Consider the following 20,389-nt stretch of genomic DNA (forward strand, 5'->3'; position numbering starts at 1 on the left):
AATCCCGTTTATTTTAAGAAATGCTAAAAGAATGGTCCCCTTTACTGGTGCACACCCATTGACCGCCATTCACCATGTCCAAAGGTATCATTCGATGCTGCTATATATCTTCTTTACTGGTGCACACCCTTGACCCTCCTGCGACATGTCCAAAGGCATCATCCAATGCCAATATATGTTGGAAATTCATGTTTTGATATAACATAAGAGTATAGCCCTTAGCAGAGATAACTTAACATGAGTGCAATCTCTGGTCTGTTTGGTGTAGATATTGGGCTCATGAAATTGAATTAGGGTCTAATTCAAATCGGCCACAATATTTAGAAGGATTGGAATTCATTTTATCTTGTATGGATGCACATATAATCCACAGTTGCAATCCAAGGGGAGCGTCAAGTTCCAATATTCTGCTTGGTTGAGCAAAGTGTTAAATTGCATAATTTAAAGAGTATGCACATTATATGGTGATGTACATGTTTAAAAGTCAATTTTCCACAACATGTGCATATATTCAAATGTTCATATATCACTTTGCAATTTTAAAAGGGTTACATAAGAACAACTATATTTTGAAGAAAATATGATTATTATTTTCTTCTGAAACTATTCATGACAACATCAGTGTTCCAAAAAACGCGAAACCATTTGTAACAACAAGAAATAGTATATCTGGTAACATGACATCACTAACTTTCAACTATCTTACATGCGACAATAACATATTACGATGAATTAGTTGATAATAATTGAGGACACAAACTAGAACCATCAATCAAGAGTATGACTATGGCATCATAAGTGATCTGACACTTGACAACATCTTTTCCATAGATAGTTGGGCACGTCTAGGACAGATGATTGCTTCTTCCAAACTAATCCTGGGCCATCCGATCAGAATAATGGGTGCAAATTTTTGGAGGCCGGGCTCCATGGAGCCCTTTTAAAAAATGAAAATCATAGTGAAAAGTTCCAAAAAAAATGAAAAAAATCCATGGAAACTTATATATTTCCTGCAGAAACGCGTGAAAAACTCGGTTTAAAAATTTGTGATTTGTATGCTGTGCAAAAAAAATCTGGCCCGACAAAAAATGTCGGCCCATTTTGGAAAATGCATATTTTCCTTTTTTTATGCCAAGCGTAAAGTATAATGTTATGAAAATTCGCACAATTTCTCGAAAAAAATTGAAAATTCACACATACATAATATAGCTGTGCATGTATGTTCATAAATTTTTTAAAATTCACCGTCTGGAAAATGATATTGAGTTTATTCAGATGCATAGGAAGCATAATGCGCTAATGTTGGAAGCATGATTAGTGTCTAACATAAACTTTGTTCAACCATGTAGCATACATGTATTGTGAAACTACAAATTTGGTTATTGTGTAGCGAAGCTTCATTTTGTGCACTCGAAGCAAGAGAGAGGATTGTTGAATATAAATAGTAAGGTATTGAACCACACATGTGCGGCTACATCTGTTTACAATTGAGCATATGCTTCCAAGGAAGTGGAAATTCGTTTCCGACATTAGTTGCATATATATTTCCATGGATTTTTTATTCACGTATATTTCTATCAAGATTTCTTCCAAATGAGATCAGAATTTACTCCCAAGGCAAACAAATTCTGATTCAGAATATAATGGACTTTGCTTCCATACAACAATACGAAACCATCATAGCACATCCACGGGGACGACGCCCCTGCTGGAACATGATCACCGTGTACAAAAGGGGTGTCTTAGTGGAGGAGAGTCTACGAGAATGGGGCTGCAGTGACGACATTGGATCGAGGTAGCCTCATACGAGATTAGACTGTGTTGTGGCTAGGCAGGGCTGCAGGAAGACTTGGATTGTGTCCTTTGTGCACATGCCTCGATGCTCCGATGGGCCGCGACCTCCTTCATGCCGCGTCTTATGTGTCGCCATCTCCACCTTCGCTCTGGTTATGATGTTGTGTAGGAACCTTGATTTTGCTAACACCATGGAAGTGTTGGAAATATGCCCTAGAGGCAATAATAAATTAGTTATTATTATTATATTTCATTGTTCATGATGATCGTTTATTATCCATGCTAGAATTGTATTGATAGGAAACTCAAATACATGTGTGGATACATAGACAACACCATGTCCCTAGTAAGCCTCTAGTTGACTAGCTCGTTGATCAATAGATGGTTATGGTTTCCTGACCATGGACATTGGATGTCGTTGATAACGGGATCACATCATTAGGAGAATGATGTGATGGACAAGATCCAATCCTAAGCCTAGCACAAGATCGTGTAGTTCGTATGCTAAAACTTTTCTAATGTCAAGTATCATTTCCTTAGGCCATGAGATTGTGCAACTCCCGGATACCGTAGGAGTGCTTTGGGTGTGCCAAACGTCACAACGTAACTAGGTGGCTATAAAGGTACACTACAGGTATCTCCGAAAGTGTCTGTTGGGTTGGCACGAATCGAGACTGGGATTTGTCACTCCGTGTAAACGGAGAGGTATCTCTGGGCCCACTCGGTAGGACATCATCATAATGTGCACAATGTGATCAAGGAGTTGATCACGGGATGATGTGTTACGGAACGAGTAAAGAGACTTGCCGGTAACGAGATTGAACAAGGTATCGGGATACCGACAACCAAATCTCGGGCAAGTATCGTACCGCTAGACAAAGGGAATTGTATACGGGATTGATTAAATCCTTGACATCATGGTTCATCCGATGAGATCAACGTGGAGCATGTGGGATCCAACATGGGTATCCAGATCCCGCTGTTGGTTATTGACCGGAGAGTTGTCTCGACCATGTCTGCATGACTCCCGAACCCGTAGGGTCTACACACTTAAGGTTCGATGGCACTAGGGTTATAGGGAAAGTATGTACGTGGTTACCGAATGTTGTTCGGAGTCCCGGATGAGATCCCGGACGTCACGAGGAGTTCCGGAATGGTCCGGAGGTAAATATTGATATATAGGAAGTATGGTTTTGGCCACCGGAAGTGTTCCGGGCATCACCGGTAGTGTACCGGGACCACGGGAGGGGTCCGGGGGTCCACCAGGAGGGGCCACGGGCCCCGGAGGCATACATGGGCCAAGTGTGAGAAGGGACCAGCCCCTAGGTGGGCTGGGGCGCCTCCCCACCAAGGCCCATGCGCCTAGAGAGAAGAGGGGGCAAACCCTAAGTGTAGATGGGCCCTAAGGCCCATGCCTGGTGCGCCTCCCTCTCCCCCCCCACTTGGCCGCCACCCCAGATGGGGATTGGGGCTGCCGCCACCCCTAGGGTGGAAACCCTAGGTGGGGGCGTAGCCCTCCCTCTCCACCTATATATAGTGGAGGCAAAGGGGCAGCCCAACAGATGAAGTTCCTCCCCTGTTGGCGCAGCCCTACCCCTCTCCCTCCTCGTCTCTCGTAGTGCTTGGCGAAGCCCTGCTGGAGTCCCGCGCTCCTCCACCACCACCACGCCGTCGTGCTGCTGCTGGATGGAGTCTTCCCCAACCTCTCCTTCTCCCCTTGCTGGATCAAGGCGTAGGAGACGTCACCGGGCTGTACGTGTGTTGAACGCGGAGGTGCCGTCCGTTCAGCACTAGGATCATCGGTGATTTGGATCACGACGAGTATGACTCCATCAACCCCGTTCACTTGAACGCTTCCGCTTAGCGATCTACAAGGGTATGTAGATGCACTCTCCTTCCCCTCGTTGCTAGATTACTCCATAGATTGATCTTGGTGATGCGTAGAAAATTTTAAATTCTGCTACGATCCCCAACAGTGGCATCATGAGCTAGGTCTATGCGTAGTTTCTATGCACGAGTAGAACACAAAGTAGTTGTGGGCGTCGATATTGTTAATTTACTTGTCGTTACTAGTCTTATCTTGATTCGGCGGCATCGTGGGATGAAGCGGCCCGGACCAACCTTACACGTACGATTACGTGAGACCGGTTCCACCGACTGACATGCACTAGTTGCATAAGGTGGCTGGCGGGTGTCTGTCTCTCCCACTTTAGTCGGATCGGATTCGATGAACAGGGTCCTTATGAAGGGTAAATAGAAATTGGCAATTCACGTTGTGGTTGTGACGTAGGTGAGAAACGTTCTTGCTAGAAACCTATAGCAGCCACGTAAAAACTTGCAACAACAATTAGAGGACGTCTAACTTGTTTTTGCAGCAAGTGTTTTGTGATGTGATATGGCCAAAAGGATGTGATGAATGATATATGTGATGTATGAGATTGATCATGTTCTTGTAATAGGAATCACGACTTGCATGTCAATGAGTATGACAACCGGCAGGAGCCATAGGAGTTGTCCTAATTTATTTATGACCTACGTGTCAACATAAACGTCATGTAATTACTTTACTTTATTGCTAAAGCGTTAGCCATAGTAGTAGAAGTAATAGATGACGAGACAACTTCAAGAAGATACGATGATGGAGATCATGGTGTCATGCCGGTGACAACGATGATCATGGAGCCCTGAATATGGAGATCAAAAGGAGCAAATGATATTGGCCATATCATGTCATTATTTGATTGCATGTGATGTTTATCATGTTTTACATCTTATTTGCTTAGAACAACGGTAGCTTAAATAAGATGATCCCTCGTAATAATTTCAAGAAAGTGTTCCCCCTAACTGTGCACCGTTGCGAAGGTTCGTTGTTTCGAAGCACCACGTGATGATCGGGTGTGATAGATTCTAACGTTTGAATACAACGGGTGTAAGCCAGATTTACACACGCAATACACTTAGGTTGACTTGATGAGCCTAGCATGTACAGACATGGCCTCGGAACACAGAAGACCGAAAGGTCGAGCATGAGTCGTATAGAAGATACGATCAACATGAAGATGTTCACCGATGTTGTCTAGTCCGTCTCACGTGATGATCGGACACGGCCTAGTTAACTTGGATCATGTTATACTTAGATGACTGGAGGGATGTCTATCTGAGTGGGAGTTCATTAAATAATTTGATTAGATGAACTCAATTATCATGAACATAGTCTAAATTGTCTTCGCAAATATGTTGTAGATAAATAGCTCACGTTGTAGCTCCCTGTTTCAATATGTTCTTAGAGAAAGATTAAGTTGAAAGATATTGTAAGCAATGATGCAGACTAGGTCCATAGTCCGAGGAGTGTCCTCACTGCTACACAGAAGGCTTACGTCTTTGATGCACCACTCGATGTGCAAACCCCTACAACGTCGTCTGTGGATGTTGTGAACACCTGACAGACACATTCTGATGACTACCTGATAGTTTAGTGCACCATACTTTACGGCTTAGAATCGGGATTCCAATGATGTTTTGAACAGCATGAGACATATGAGATGTTCCAAGAGCTGAAATTGGGATTTCAGGCTCATGCCCGTGTTGAGAGGTGTGAGACCTCTGACAAGTTCTTTTGCCAACAAGATGGAGGAGAATAGCTCAGCTAGTGAGCATGTGCTCACAATGTCTGGGTGCTACAATCACTTAAATCAAGTGGGAGTTAAACTTCCAGATAAGATAGTGATTGATAGAGTTCTCTAGCCACTATCACTAAGCTACTAGATCTTCGTGATGAACTATGACATGCAAGGGATGGAGTTGATCCCGGAGCTGTTCGCGGTGCTTAAGACCGCAAAAGGTAGAAATCAAGGAGCATCAAGTGTTGATGGTTTAACAAGACCACTAGTTTCAAGAAGGGTAAGGGCTAGAAGGGAAACTTCATGGATGGCAAACTAGTTGCCGCTCCAGTGAAGGAACCCAAGGTTGAACCCAAACCCGAGACTAAGTGCTTCTATTGTAAAGGGAACGGTCACTGGTAGCGGAATTACCCCAAATGCATGGTAGATAAGAAGGCTGAAAACTTCAACAAAATTTATACGTGTTATTAATGTGTACCTCACTAGTACTCCTGGTAGCACCTAGGTATTGGATACCGGTTCAGTTACTATTATTGGTGACTTGAAGCAAAAGCTATGGACTAAACGGAGACTGGCTGAGGGCGAGGTGACGATGTGTGTTGGAAGTGTTTCCAAAGTGATGAGATCACCATCGCACGCTCCATCTGCCTTCGGGATTAGTATTGAACCTAGATAAATGTTATCAGGTGTCTACGTTGAGCATGAATATGATTAGATCATGTTCATTGCAATACGGTCATTCATTTAAGTTAGAGAATAATGGTTATTCTGTTTACATGAATGATACCTTTCATGGTCATGCACCCTATGTGAATGGTTCATTGAATCTCGGTCGTGGTAATACACATGTTCACGCCAAAAGATGTAGAGTTAATAATGATAGTACCACTTTCTCGTGGCACTGCCGCTTAGGTCATATTGGCGTAAGATGCATGAAGAAACTCCATGTCGATGGATGTTTGGAGTCACTTGATTTTGAATCACTTGACACATGCGAGCCATGCCTCATGGGCAGGATGACTAAGACCCCGTTTTCAGGTACAATGAAACGGGCAAGTGACTTGTTGGAAATCATGCATGCTGATGCGTGTGATCCAATGAGAATTGAAGCGTGCGGTGGATATCGCTATTTTCTCATCTTCACTGACGATTTGGGTAGATATAGGTATATCTACTTAATGAAGCACAAGTCTGAAACGTTTGAAAAGTTCAAGCGATTTCATAGTGAAGTTAAGAATCATCATAACAATAAGATCATGTTCCTACGATCTGATCAAAAGGGGATTTTCTGAGTTATGAGTTTGGCAATCACTTATGACATTGTGGAATTGTTTCACAGTTGAAGCCACCTGGAACACCACAAGGTAATGGTGTGTCCGGACGTCGTAATCGAACCTTATGAGATATGGTGCGATCTATGATGTATCTTACCGATCTACCGTTTTCATTTTGAGGTTATGCGTTAGAGATAGCTGCATTCACTTTAGATAGGACACCATCTAAGTCCGTTGAGACGACATCGTATGAACATTGGTTTGGCAAGAAATCAAAGTTGTCGTTTCTTAATGTTTGGGGCTGCGATGCTTAAGGCTTCAACCAGAGAAGCTCGAACCCAAAAGCGGACAAACACATCTTCATAGGATACCCAAAGGTGACAGTAGGGTATACCTTCTATCTCAAATCCGAGGGCAAATTGTTTGTCGCTAAGAACGGGTCCTTTCTCGAGAAGGAGTTTCTCTCGAAAGAATTGAGTGGGAGGAAGATAGAACTTGATGAGGTTGTCGAACCTTTATTTCAACCAGAGAATGATGCAACACAGAATGATGTTTTCTGTGGCACCTACGTCTGTTGAATAGGAAGTTAATGATAGTGATCATGAAGCTTCGGATCAAGTTGCTATCGAACCTCGTAGGTCGACAAAGATATGTACTACTCCTAAGTGGTACGGTAATCCTGTCTTAGATATCATGTTGTTAGACAACAATGAACCTACGAGCTATGGAAAAGCGATGGTGGGCCCGTATTCCGACAAATGGTTAGAAGCCATGAAATCCGAGATAGGTCCATATATCAGAACAAAGTATGGACTTTGGTGGACTTGCCCGATGATCGGTAAGCCATTGAGACAAATGGATCTTTAAGAAGAAGACGGACGTGGGCGGTAATGTTACCGTCTATGAAGCTTGACTTGTGGGAAAGAGTCTTTTCACAAGTTCAAGGAGTTGACTACGATGAGAATTTCTCACCCGTAGCGATGCTTAAGTCCGTCGGAATCATGTTAGCATTAGCTGTATTTTCGATTATGAAATCTAACAAATGGATGTCAAAGCAAGTTTTCTTACCAGTTTTCATAAGAAAAAGTTGTATGTGATACAATAAAAGGTTTTGTCGATCCTAAGGATGCTAAAAGGTATGCTGGCTCCAGTGATCCTTCTATGGACTAGAGCAAGCATCTCGGAATCGGAATATATGCTTTGATGGAGTGATCAAAGCTTTTAGGTTTATACAATGTTTGCTAGAAATTTGTATTTACAAGAAAGTGAGTGGGAGCACTACAAAATTTCTGATAAGTATATGTGGATGACATATTGTTGATCCGAAATAATGTAGAATTTCTGGAAAGTATAAATGGTTGCTTGAAGAGTATTTTTTCAAAGGAAGACCTGGATAAAGCTGCTTACATACTGGGCATCAAGATCTATAGAGATAGATCAAGACGCCTGATGATACTTTCAAAGAACGCACACCTTGACATGTTTTTGAAGGAGTTCAAAATAGATCAGTCAAAGAAGGGGTTCTTACCTGAGTTGTAAGGTGTGAAGTTGAGTAAGACTCAAAGCTTGACCACGGCAGAAGAAAGAGGAAGGACGAAGGTCATCCCCTATGCTCTTGTCATAGGCTCTATACGGTATGCCATGCTGAGTACCACACCTGATGTGTGCCTTGCCACATGTCTGGAAAGAGGGTACAAAGGTGATCTAGGACTGGATCACCAGATAGCGGTCAAAATTGTCCTTACAGGAATAAGGAAATGTTTCTCGGTTATGGAGGTGATAAAGAGTTCGACGTAAAGAGTTACGTTGATGCAGGCTTAACACCTATCCGGATAGCTCTGAGTGGAGATACCGGATACGTATAATGGAGCAATAATTTGGAATAGCTCCAAGTGGAACGTGGTAGCAGCATCTACGATATGACATAAAGTTTTGCGAAATACATAGGGATCTGAATATGGCAAGACCCGTTGACTACAACCTCTCTCACAAGCATAACATGATCAAACCTAGAACTCTTTGAGTGTTTATCACATAGTGATGTGAACTAGATCATTGAGTCCAGTAGACTCTTGGATGTTGGTCACATGGCGATGTGACCTGTGAGTGTTAATCACATGGCGATGTGAACTAGATTATTGACTCTAGTGCAAGTGGGAGACTGTTGGAAATATGCCCTAGAGGCAATAATAAATTAGTTATTATTATTATATTTCATTGTTCATGATGATAGTTTATTATCCATGCTAGAATTGTATTGATAGGAAACTCAGATACATGTGTGGATACATAGACAACACCATGTCCCTAGTAAGCCTCTAGTTGACTAGCTCATTGATCAATAGATGGTTACGGTTTCCTGACCATGGACATTGGATGTCGTTGATAACGGGATCACATAATTAGGAGAATGATGTGATGGACAAGACCCAATCCTAAGCCTAGCACAAGATCGTGTAGTTCGTATGCTAAAGCTTTTCTAATGTCAAGTATCATTTCCTTAGACCATGAGATTGTGCAACTCCCGGATACCGTAAGAGTGCTTTGGGTGTGCCAAACGTCACAACGTAACTGGGTGGCTATAAAGGTACACTACAGGTATCTCTGAAAGTGTCTGTTGGGTTGGCACGAATCGAGACTGGGATTTGTCACTCCGTGTAAACGGAGAGGTATCTCTGGGCCCACTCGGTAGGACATCATCATAATGTGCACAATGTGATCAAGGAGTTGATCACGGGATGATGTGTTACGGAACGAGTAAAGAGACTTGCTGGTAACGAGATTGAACAAGGTATCGGGATACCGACGATCGAATCTCGGGCAAGTATCGTACCGCTAGACAAAGGGAATTGTATACGGGATTGATTAAATCCTTGACATCGTGGTTCATCCGATGAGATCATCGTGGAGCATGTGGGATCCAACATGGGTATCCAGATCCCGCTGTTGGTTATTGACCGGAGAGTTGTCTCGGCCATGTCTACATGACTCCCGAACCCGTAGGGTCTACACACTTAAGGTTCGATGACGCTAGGGTTATAGGGAAAGTATGTACGCGGTTACCGAATGTTGTTCGGAGTCCCGGATGAGATCCCGGACGTCACGAGGAGTTCCGGAATGGTCCGGAGGTAAAGATTGATATATAGGAAGTATGGTTTTGGCCACCGGAAGTGTTCCGGGCATCACTGGGAGTGTACCGGGACCACCGGAGGGGTCCGGGGGTCCACCGGGAGGGGCCACGGGCCCCGGAGGCATACATGGGCCAAGTGTGAGAAGGGACCAGCCCCTAGGTGGGCTGGGGCGCCTCCCCACCAAGGCCCATGCGCCTAGAGAGAAGAGGGGGCAAACCCTAAGGGCAGATGGGCCCTAAGGCCCATGCCTGGTGTGCCTCCCTCTCCCCCCACTTGGCCGCCACCCCAGATGGGGATTGGGGCTGCCGCCACCCCTAGGGTGGAAACCCTAGGTGGGGACACAGCCCTCCCTCCCCCCTATATATAGTGGAGGCAAAGGGTCAGCCCAACAGATGAAGTTCCTCCCCTGTTGGCGCAGCCCTACCCCTCTCCCTCCTCGTCTCTCGTAGTGCTTGGCGAAGCCCTGCTGGAGTCCCGCGCTCCTCCACCACCACCACGCCGTCGTGCTACTGCTGGATGGAGTCTTCCCCAACCTCTCCTTCTCCCCTTGCTAGATCAAGGTGTAGGAGACGTCACCGGGCTGTACGTGTGTTGAACGCGGAGGTGCCGTCCGTTCGGCACTAGGATCATCGGTGATTTGGATCACGACGAGTACGACTCCATCAACCCCGTTCACTTGAACGCTTCCGCTTAGCGATCTACAAGGGTATGTATATGCACTCTCCTTCCCCTCGTTGCTAGATTACTCCATAGATTGATCTTGGTGATGCGTAGAAAATTTTAAATTCTGCTACGATCCCAAACAGGAAGGAGTCATCAAAAGTGGAGGGAGATGTGCATCGGAGCGGCATCTGTGATAGGTAGTTAGGGTTTCAGGGTGCACGAGGAGCTGTAACTGGTCGGCGGGGAGATTATATAAGGGAATCCCATGAAGTTGCATTGAATTGGTAGGATGAACGTTCCTGCACTCGTCTGACGAGAATTGAGTAATCAAGTATATTGAAAGGAGGTGGTTCACTATATAGTCCCATTGGTCTCCTCAAAGTGACGGCAAAAGTGTCTTTCTTCTTTTATTTTTCTCTAGTTATAGCATAAATAAAATCTAACGATTTATTCTACAAGCCCATCTATGTACAATATCAACCATAATGTACAAGAACAAAAAACAAGGAAGTAAATGGGGAAAACTGAAAGGAATAATTGCACCATCACTGCAAAATTCCCTCCGTTGATGTCCCTTCTACTCATCGCCTCTCTCTGAGACTTGATGCAAGAGAGGGAGTAGACAGGTAGGAAATGTGGGTCAGATTGGTTTCGGTGAAAATCCAGGGGCCTTGGAATCGAGGGCGGGCCCATGCATACTTATGAGCGCATAACTTGGAACCAGAGCTCTTGATTACATAAGTCATTTTGGTAGCCACCCTAAACACATGGTATTCACCGCTTCTATACCAATTCCTCAATTCATTGCCAAATTCAAACATCCAAACATGGTGTTACATTTTTAATCCTCCATTCTAAATATGCCCTCAATTTTCAATTTGAGATAAAGTGCTTAAGTTGTTTGCATAGAATATGAATTTGTCACTCTTATTTCTAGAGGAGAACATGTGATCAGCTCGACACTTTTTCTTTTTGAGCAAACCAAGATGGAGACTTTATATTCTTGTTTTGCAGGATAGAAGGAGAGATCCCATTTACCACGTAGGTCGCTGCATAGTGTCATGCAACATACCCTCCTTCCACGCTCCCGCTTTGTACATTAGGGGCGTGTTTGGTTGTCGTTGTCAACAGTTCCTGCATCGCATGCACTTCTCAACCCAGCCTGGTTGAGCAAAAACAAGCCCTAATACGCCATATGCAACTTGATTGGTTGCCTGCATCCCTAGTCCCTGCATTAGGTAATATGCAAGTGCACTTTGTTTGGTTGGCTGCATTGGCCCTAGCGGCACATGAACACGACTTGGTTGAATACGGCGTACATGTTGTGCTTACCTTGTACCCTAGTTGGTGAGCTTACCCACAATGATCACACCTAGCACACCAACGCCACAACACAACAATGGTGACGAACTGGGCGAAGATGATGAAGTTCTTCAGCTTCAGGCCGAACTGACGATCCACCTTAGCAGCTTCCACTTTGACAGCTCCAACCTTGGCACTGTCGACACTGCTGCCCCCGTGCTTTCGCACCCAGACGGAGTAAGCTTGTTCTGCTGCCTGCTTAGTCTTGAACCCTCTATAGTTGTTGTTGCTATATGATGCCACTTGTGCATTGGCTTCTTCCCATGAACTATAAACCCTTGGAACCTCACCAATGAACACAACATACCACTTGCCCTAGCAATGCACAAGAGCAAGAGTTGAAGCAACAAATCAATGGAGCACACAAGTATCAAGCAAAGTAGCACACAAACAACAATGGAGCAGAAGAGAAGAAGTAAAGCATGCATGATCATACGGCATAGCAAGTTCTTCCTAGCACTACCTTGGTGTTAACCTACCACCACATCCAAAAGAGGGTGTCGTCCTACCACCGCAAGTTCACCGTCACCGTGAGGGGTTAGTATATATCACCTCACCAAAATATACAGACCATCAAATAATTTTTGAGCCCTAGCTACACAAAATGTACATCGTCATCGTCATCGTCGTCGCCACCACCATCGCCGTTGGGGATCATGCACGCTCACAGGCAGCACTACTCTAGTAGTAGTGCTTGCCCAGCCAGCTCCTGAGCCACAACACCATGTGAGCGTCGGCCATGGCAACGGACCCAACACCCTGGGCCTTGTTGTCAAGAAGGTGGCTGACAGCTGCCATGAGAGCCTCGTCGCTGAAGCCACCCTAGGTCATGACAGCGCCATACAGGTCAGGGTGGACGTCGAGGGGCTTGCACTCCCTGATGGCTGTTGCCACCTCCTTCATCGCCTCAGTCATGCTGCAGAAGACATTGATCTCCTCCTCCATCAGGCCTCCTCTCTTCCTCTTCCTATCAACGGGGTCAAATGGCTTGTCGAAGGGCTTCGCAGCGGGCTTGTCAAGGCCATCAAGGATCTCGACGTCCGGGGTCCCAGGGAAGTCGGGCATGGGAGAACCAAGAGGCTCCCCCGAGCCCATGGCATGCTTCCCAGTTGCCAGCCTGAAGGAGAAGATGTGTTGCATCTGGTTGTAGTTCTGGATGGGTGTGTTGAGGAACTCAGCGTCCCTTGGGTGGTCCTAAGAATGAAACACAAGTATTGTTAGTTGCGATTAGGAGTAGGCAATGGTGGACAATATGAAAAGAAAGAGGGTTGTGAGCTAACCGCGACATGGCCGGCGTAGTGCTCTACCTCCAGAACTATGGAGCAAGTGTTCTCATCCCATGAGGCGCCGCTAAGGTCTCTCAGCTTGGACACTTGGATCCATCGACTTCTCCACTTCCTCAGGTGGTTGTACACCTGGGTGGCAGACACCTCTTGCCCACAGAACTCGAACACCTGCTTCGCAACGGTGTTCAAGTGCACCTCCTTGAAGCCCTTGTCAGTCCTAACTCCACTAGAGATGAGCTCACACATCTTGTTCAGCACGAACGTGGACATGAACAGCTGCCACTTCGTGTTGTTCGACCTACTATCCTTCTTTGCCTTTGCTGCTGCTAGCTTGAGTGCAGCGGCAGCAGCAGCAGTAGTTGGCTCAACGAGCACTACTGGCACATAGAGGGAATCAGACTCGAACACCTCTGAATCAGGTGTCATCTGGGCCATAGGCTGCGACTCCTCGACAAACAATGGAGCAAACTGGCTGTCGGACACGACAAGGGCCTGACTAAGATCTTGCGTCTGCGTGGTCATGTCCTACAATCGTAGCACGCATTGACAGTGAGCATAGCACACAACATACCGGACAATCCATGAAAGCAGGAGCATACATGTACATGGTTCATCACTATCATAGCAAGCACATGCTTCATCACTATCATACTAAGCATACATGTACATGTACATGGTTCATCACTATCATAGCAAGCACATGACCACCAATAGCTAATAATCACAAATCTAAGCATGATTCAACACAAGCACAAGGTTCAACTTCAAACTCTACTACTAATCTAGCCTACCACATGCTTGAACATCTAGCCCTACCACAAATTGTAACCGCAGCATAGCAACCAACCATATCAGCTCACAGATCAGACCACTAATCAACCATGCATCTAGATCAAACCCTAGATGCAGCTCAGATCTAGCTAGAAGGAACAGAGAGAAAGGGGGATTGAACTCACAGAGGCCATGGCTGCAGCTTGAGGACGAGGGGGGACGGTGGTGGAAGATGAACGCCGGCCGGTGAAGGAGCTCCGACGCCGTGGTCAGCCGACCGATGAAGATGTGCCGCTTACCTGCTCGTCGGTGCCGATGCTGAAGGAAATATGCCCTAGAGGCAATAATAAAGTTATTATTTATTTCCTTATATCATGATAAAAGTTTATTATTCATGCTAGAATTGTATTAACCGGAAACATAATACATGTGTGAATACATAGACAAACAGAGTGTCACTAGTATGCCTCTACTTGACTAGCTCGTTAATCAAAGATGGTTATGTTTCCTAACCATGGACAAAAAGTTGTCATTTGATTAAAAGGGATCACATCATTAGTTGAATGATCTGATTGACATGACCCATTCCATTAGCTTAGCACCCGATCGTTTAGTATGTTGCTATTGCTTTCTTCATGACTTATACATGTTCCTATGACTATGAGATTATGTAACTCCCGTGTGCCGGAGGAACACTTTGTGTGCTACCAAACGTCACAACGTAAATGGGTGATTATAAAGGTGCTCTACAGGTGTCTCCAAAGGTACATGTTGGGTTGACGTATTTCGAGATTAGGATTTGTCACTCCGATCGTCGGAAAGGTATCTCTGGGCCCTCTCGGTAATGCACATCACTTAAGCCTTGCAAGCAATGCAACTAATGAGTTAGTTGCGAGATGATGTATTATGGAACGAGTAAAGAGACTTGCCGGTAACGAGATTGAACTAGGTATTGGATACCGACGATCGAATCTCGGGCAAGTAACATACCGATGACAAAGGGAACAACGTATGTTGTTATGCGGTCTGACCGATAAAGATCTTCGTAGAATATGTAGGAGCCAATATGGGCATCCAGGTCCCGCTATTGGTTATTGACCGGAGACATGTCTCGGTCATGTCTACATTGTTCTCGAACCCGTAGGGTCCGCACGCTTAAGGTTTCGATGACAGTTATATTATGAGTTTATACGTTTTGATGTACCGAAGGTTGTTCGGAGTCCCGGATGTGATCACGGACATGACGAGGAGTCTCGAAATGGTCGAGACATAAAGATTGATATATTGGAAGCCTATGTTTGGATATCGAAAGTGTTCCGGGTGAAATCGGGATTTTACCGGAGTACCGGGAGGTTACCGGAACCCCCCGGGAGCTATATGGGCCTTAGTGGGCCTTAGTGGAAAAGAGAAGAGGCAGCCTGAGATGGGCCGCGCGCCCCTCCCCTCCCTTGGTCCGAATAGGACAAGGAGAGGGGGCCGGCCCCCCTTTCTCTTTTTCCCCCTCCGCGAATCCTATTCCAACTAGGATTGGGGGGGGGGAATCCTACTCCCGGAGGGAGTAGGACTCCTCCTAGCGCGCCACCTCTAGGCCGGCCGCACCCCCCCTTGAGCCTTTATATACGGAGGCAGGGGCACCCCAGAGGAACAAAAGTTGATCCACGTGATCATATTCTTAGCCGTGTGCGGCGCCCCCTGCCACCATAGTCCTCGATAATATTGTAGCGGTGCTTAGGCGAAGCCCTGCGACAGTAGTACATCAAGATCGTCACCACGCCGTCGTGCTGACGGAACTCTTCCCCGACACTTTGCTGGATCGGAGTCCGGGGATCGTCATCGAGCTGAACGTGTGCTAAAACTCGGAGGTGCCGTAGTTTCGGTGCTTGATCGGTCGGCCCGTGGAGACGTACGACTACATCAACCAAATGCTTCCGTTGTCGATCTACAAGGGTACGTAGATCACACTCTCCCCTCTCGTTGCTATGTATCACCATGATCTTGCGTGTGCGTAGGAAATTTTTTGAAATTACTACATTTCCCAACAGATGCGCGTCGGCGGGAAAGCACGAACGGAGGAAGAATAGTGGCGGGAGTTGGGGCGGTGAGGGAGGGGCTAAATAGGGGGTGGAGCGGCGGGAGGTGAGCCGAAATCCTCCCGCCGATTTTTCAGCGACGCGGGCGAGCTCGCGCCATCTCCCCTGCTCGCCCGAGGGGAGAAGCGCGTCGCCCTCTCCTGCCTCGCCCTGGCCAGGCTCGCGAGCTACTGCCGATTCGTGCGTTGCCCCTGGGCCAGGCCTGGACGTGCTTTAAGCTTCGTGCAATGCGGGCGCACAGTGAATGCAGGAAACCAAACGGGCCAAATTCTTCCCGCCCGGGCCAGGCTGGGCCTCATGCGGACAACCAAACACGTCCTAGGCCAGCTCAACTATCTCCCCTTTCTAGTTTTGGGTAGTATCTCATTTTTCTTTCAGTTTCTTTATTTTTTTGTTTTTCTTTCTTTTTAGTTTTTTTTTCTATTTTTCATTTCCTTTAGGTTTTTATCTTAGAATTTATGAACTTTTTTTAAAATTTCGGAATATTTTTTGAATCAGTAAACATTTTTTGATTTTTTCACAACCATGAATAATTTTTGAATGCATGAACATTTCAAATCATTTAGAATTCACAAACAATCGGAAATCCCGAACATTTTTTTCAAAATCATGAAGAATTCATGAGCTCGCTTTCTAGCGCGCGGGTCACGGAATAGGGAGTCCCGGACACATGGCTTTCATCTCTTTTATTTAATCTTCATTTTGTAGGTGAATTTAATCTTCATTTATTTAAGCCCTCATCTCTCAAACGGGCCTTTGCCTGGCATCCCCGAGTTCACGGGCCGAAAACACCTGCTTCATTTTCCCACACCGGCCCACGAAAACCCACGCCCGCCGCCGCCGTTAAACTCCCGTGCCTGGCATGTCAGAAAAAGACCTTTTTACCCCTTCCTCACCCCGCGGCGCCCAAACCACCCGAGGGCAATTTCGTACCAAAAGCAGCCAAAACCCTAGCCCTCCGATCTATAACTAGCGAGCCAGGAGAAACCCTACCAGTCGGTCCAGCCGCAGCCGCCGCCATGTCGAAGCGAGGTGAACCCTCTTCCCCTCTCCGCCTCCCTCCCCGATCGATCCTTCATCTGCAATCTCGTCTCTGATGCTGTTCTTGTGCTGTTTGATCCGATCCAGGGAGGGGAGGCTCCGCGGGGAACAAGTTCCGGATGTCGCTGGGGCTGCCGGTGGCAGCGACGGTGAACTGCGCCGACAACACGGGCGCCAAGAACCTCTACATCATCTCCGTCAAGGGCATCAAGGGCCGCCTCAACCGCCTCCCGTCCGCCTGCGTCGGCGACATGGTCATGGCCACCGTCAAGAAGGGGAAGCCCGACCTCCGGAAGAAGGTCATGCCCGCCGTCATCATCCGCCAGCGCAAGCCCTGGCGCCGCAAGGACGGCGTCTTCATGTACTTCGAAGGTACCATCACATCTCCCTACTCGTACGACCCCCTCAGTCGATCACTGTGATGGCAATAAATGATGAATCTTGATTATAATTAGTAGTACTTAGTTCAGTCCATCTGTCTGAAATCTTTCATTGATGCCTGCTGTGTCACACCCAGTGTAGAATTCTGATATATGTGCCCCCCTCGGTAATTTCCAATGTTGTGTGGCTTGCTATTTGTTTGCAAAATTGCTCAGTTCCAGCCGATTGATGCTGTTTAGTTCTGAACGGCTGCTGTAGTTGTGCATTTTATTCTTGTAGATTGTTTGCCTGGCGTCAGACATTGGGTTTTTGATCTTTGTTGTGTGTGACGGGGGGACATCCGAGTCCTTTTGCCTGATAAGGAGCAAACTCTTTGTGTTTGTATATTCCTTGGCGAACGTCACAAATCAAGCCTTTGTATGTTGAGGTTCCCCTGGAATTGCTCCATGCAAAGGCGGTCTCATATTCCATTGCCCTTGATAGCGGCGTTGCTGCAGTTAAACTTTGGGACTTGCCATGAGACAATCAGTAACTTCTATTCATTCAATTCAATTTTCTCTTTCTTTAAGCACATGTGGTACATTTCTGTGTGCATGTTTACATGTGGTACATTTCTGTGTGCATGTTTTTGTGTGACGGAGGACATCCGAGTCCTTTTGCTATTTTGGAGCAAACAATCCATGTTTGCATATTCCTTAGCAAACATCATAAAGTAAGCCTTCTGTTGTTGAGGTTTCCCTCCAGGGATTTCTCCATTAGAAGGCAGTCTCATATTCCATCGCCCTTGATAGCAATGTTGCTGCATTTAAACTTTGGGAATTGCCATGAGACTAACATCTGTTCTTGCCCAAATATTATTTCAAATATGCTGCAATGTGTCTTTATTTATTTATGAAACTATTGTTATGTGATGGGAGGACATCCGAGTCCTCTTGCTTTTGTGGAGCAAACAGTCCATGTTTGTATAGTCCTTAGCAAACATCACAAAGTGATCCTTCTGTTGTTGAGGTTTCCCTCCAGGGATTTCTCCATTAGAAGGCAGTCTCATATTCCATTGCCCTTGATAGCAGTGTTGCTGCATTTAAACTTTGGGAATTGCCATGAGACTTACATCTGTTATTGCCCAAATTTTATATCAAATAATATCTTCTGTAAAATACTGCATCTTTATTTATTTATGAGAACTATTGTTATGTGATGCGAGGACATCCGAGTCCTCTTGCTTTTGTGGAGCAAACAATCCATGTTTGTATAGTCCTTGGCAAACATCATAAAGTGAGCCTTCTGTTGTTGAGGTTTCCCTCCAGGGATTTCTCCTTTAGAAGGCAGTCTCATATTCCATCGCCCTTGATAGCAGCGTTGTTGCTTTTAAACTTTGGGAATTGCCATGAGATGCACATCACTAAAACACATCCTTTTTTGGGTATCATATTTTATTTTTTCTGTGATGGAAGTCTTTTTATATGGAGCAAACTCCCCATGTTTGTATATTCCTAAGCAAACATCGTAGACTAACCTTTTTGATGTTGAGGTTTTCTCCTTCTGAAGGTTGTCTCATCTCCCATCACCCTTGGTAGCAGCGTTGCTGCATTGAAACTTTTGGACTTGCCATGAGACAAAAATCAGTTTCCTCTAAATGTTAGTTGTTTGTTTGTGTCTGATCCCTTTTTCTATCTTCGTGTTAGCCTGTATTTGCATATCCCTTTGGATGTAGACCTCTTTCCCTGATTTCATTGGCTAAATGCTCTTGACTATTTGATGTTCATTGAATATAAGTATCATTTTGAACTGAACAGTGGCTGTGAATATGTTTTGCAGACAATGCTGGAGTGATCGTGAATCCCAAGGGTGAGATGAAAGGATCTGCGATCACTGGACCCGTCGGAAAGGAGTGTGCTGACCTGTGGCCCAGGATCGCCAGCAACGCCAATGCCATCGTTTGAGAGCTTGTTTCAAGCTGTGAGACTGGTTATATAATGTCAGTGTGGGTTGTAACTGTTTTGCCTGGGAAATAGTGGAACTTTGCGTTGCTCTGTTTGTTTGGCATCCCAGTTCTTAGTGAACAGAAGCCTGCCTGTCTACTTAGTTTAACAACTGTAACTTCGTTGCCAGGGAAAATGGTGAACCTTGCGTATCTCTGTTTTGGTTTGCAGAGTTTGTGGAGTATTTATACAGAAGCCTTGCATCCCATAACAATCTTTATGTGGGTTGTTTAGTGGTCTGTCCTCACATAACAATAGTCTGCCGTAGCATCGAAGAACACCGCTTCCATAGTAGCTAAATGTCGTTTACCACAAAACTAGTTTTAGAAAAAGTGGTATTTTTAGAATGCGTTCTTTTTGCACAGTATAAGAAAAAGAGATCTGGACCGGAAAATACGAAGGAGAACCTGGGTATCAAACGTGATCCATAAAGTTCCAAAAATACTAATTAAAAAAAGTTTAAAAAATAATAATTAAAAAAATTCAAAAAATTCCAAATCTTTTTTGGTATCAAACATGATCGGAGAATGACTTTGGTTGCACCTTGGTTGAACATTCGGCAAAAAACGCTATATAAGTACTATACATGCTATACATTTTTGCCCTGAAGTCAATATGAATCATTTCTTGTCCAATTTTTTTATACAAGTACAATACTTGATCATGTTTGATTTTGAAAAAGATTTGGAATTGTTGGAATTTTTTTAATTACTAATTTTTTTGACGCATATAGAATGCGCCAGAACCTGGAAGCACGGAACCCCTTTTATAAAAACCGAAAAACGATCGCTCTTGTCGGTCTCTCAACTCATCTTTCCGACTGTCAACCAGTGTGATTATACTTCATTTCTATGTAACATACGAATAAACAATTCAAGCTCAACACATAGGAAGGAAGGTATGCGCCTTTATACGCCTACTCTGTCGTTGATCTCGTCGATTTCTCTACACAGCGCTGCATGCATACATCAGCCGTGAGCACAAGCTGGTCAGA

The 20,389-nt window shown here is 45.2% G+C and overlaps 2 protein-coding genes across 2 annotated transcripts; one reads left to right on the forward strand and one right to left on the reverse strand.

Moving 5' to 3' along the window:
• Window positions 1-12,666: 12,666 nt before the first annotated feature.
• Window positions 12,667-13,652, reverse strand: LOC125507570. Its single transcript, XM_048672112.1, has 2 exons — window positions 13,125-13,652; window positions 12,667-13,038 (listed from the first exon to the last, which is right to left on the reverse strand). The coding sequence occupies exons 1-2, from the start codon at window positions 13,650-13,652 to the stop codon at window positions 12,667-12,669; spliced, it is 900 nt and encodes a 299-aa protein (XP_048528069.1).
• Window positions 13,653-16,896: 3,244 nt separating this feature from the next.
• Window positions 16,897-19,547, forward strand: LOC125511389 (60S ribosomal protein L23-like). Its single transcript, XM_048676742.1, has 3 exons — window positions 16,897-17,023; window positions 17,120-17,404; window positions 19,232-19,547. Exons 1-3 carry the CDS (start codon window positions 17,011-17,013, stop codon window positions 19,354-19,356), a joined length of 423 nt encoding a protein of 140 aa, XP_048532699.1. The 5' UTR covers window positions 16,897-17,010; the 3' UTR covers window positions 19,357-19,547.
• The last annotated feature ends 842 nt before the right edge of the window (window positions 19,548-20,389 follow it).

This window comes from Triticum urartu, chromosome 5 (assembly GCF_003073215.2).
Source record: "Triticum urartu cultivar G1812 chromosome 5, Tu2.1, whole genome shotgun sequence".
Classification (NCBI taxonomy): domain Eukaryota; kingdom Viridiplantae; phylum Streptophyta; class Magnoliopsida; order Poales; family Poaceae; genus Triticum; species Triticum urartu.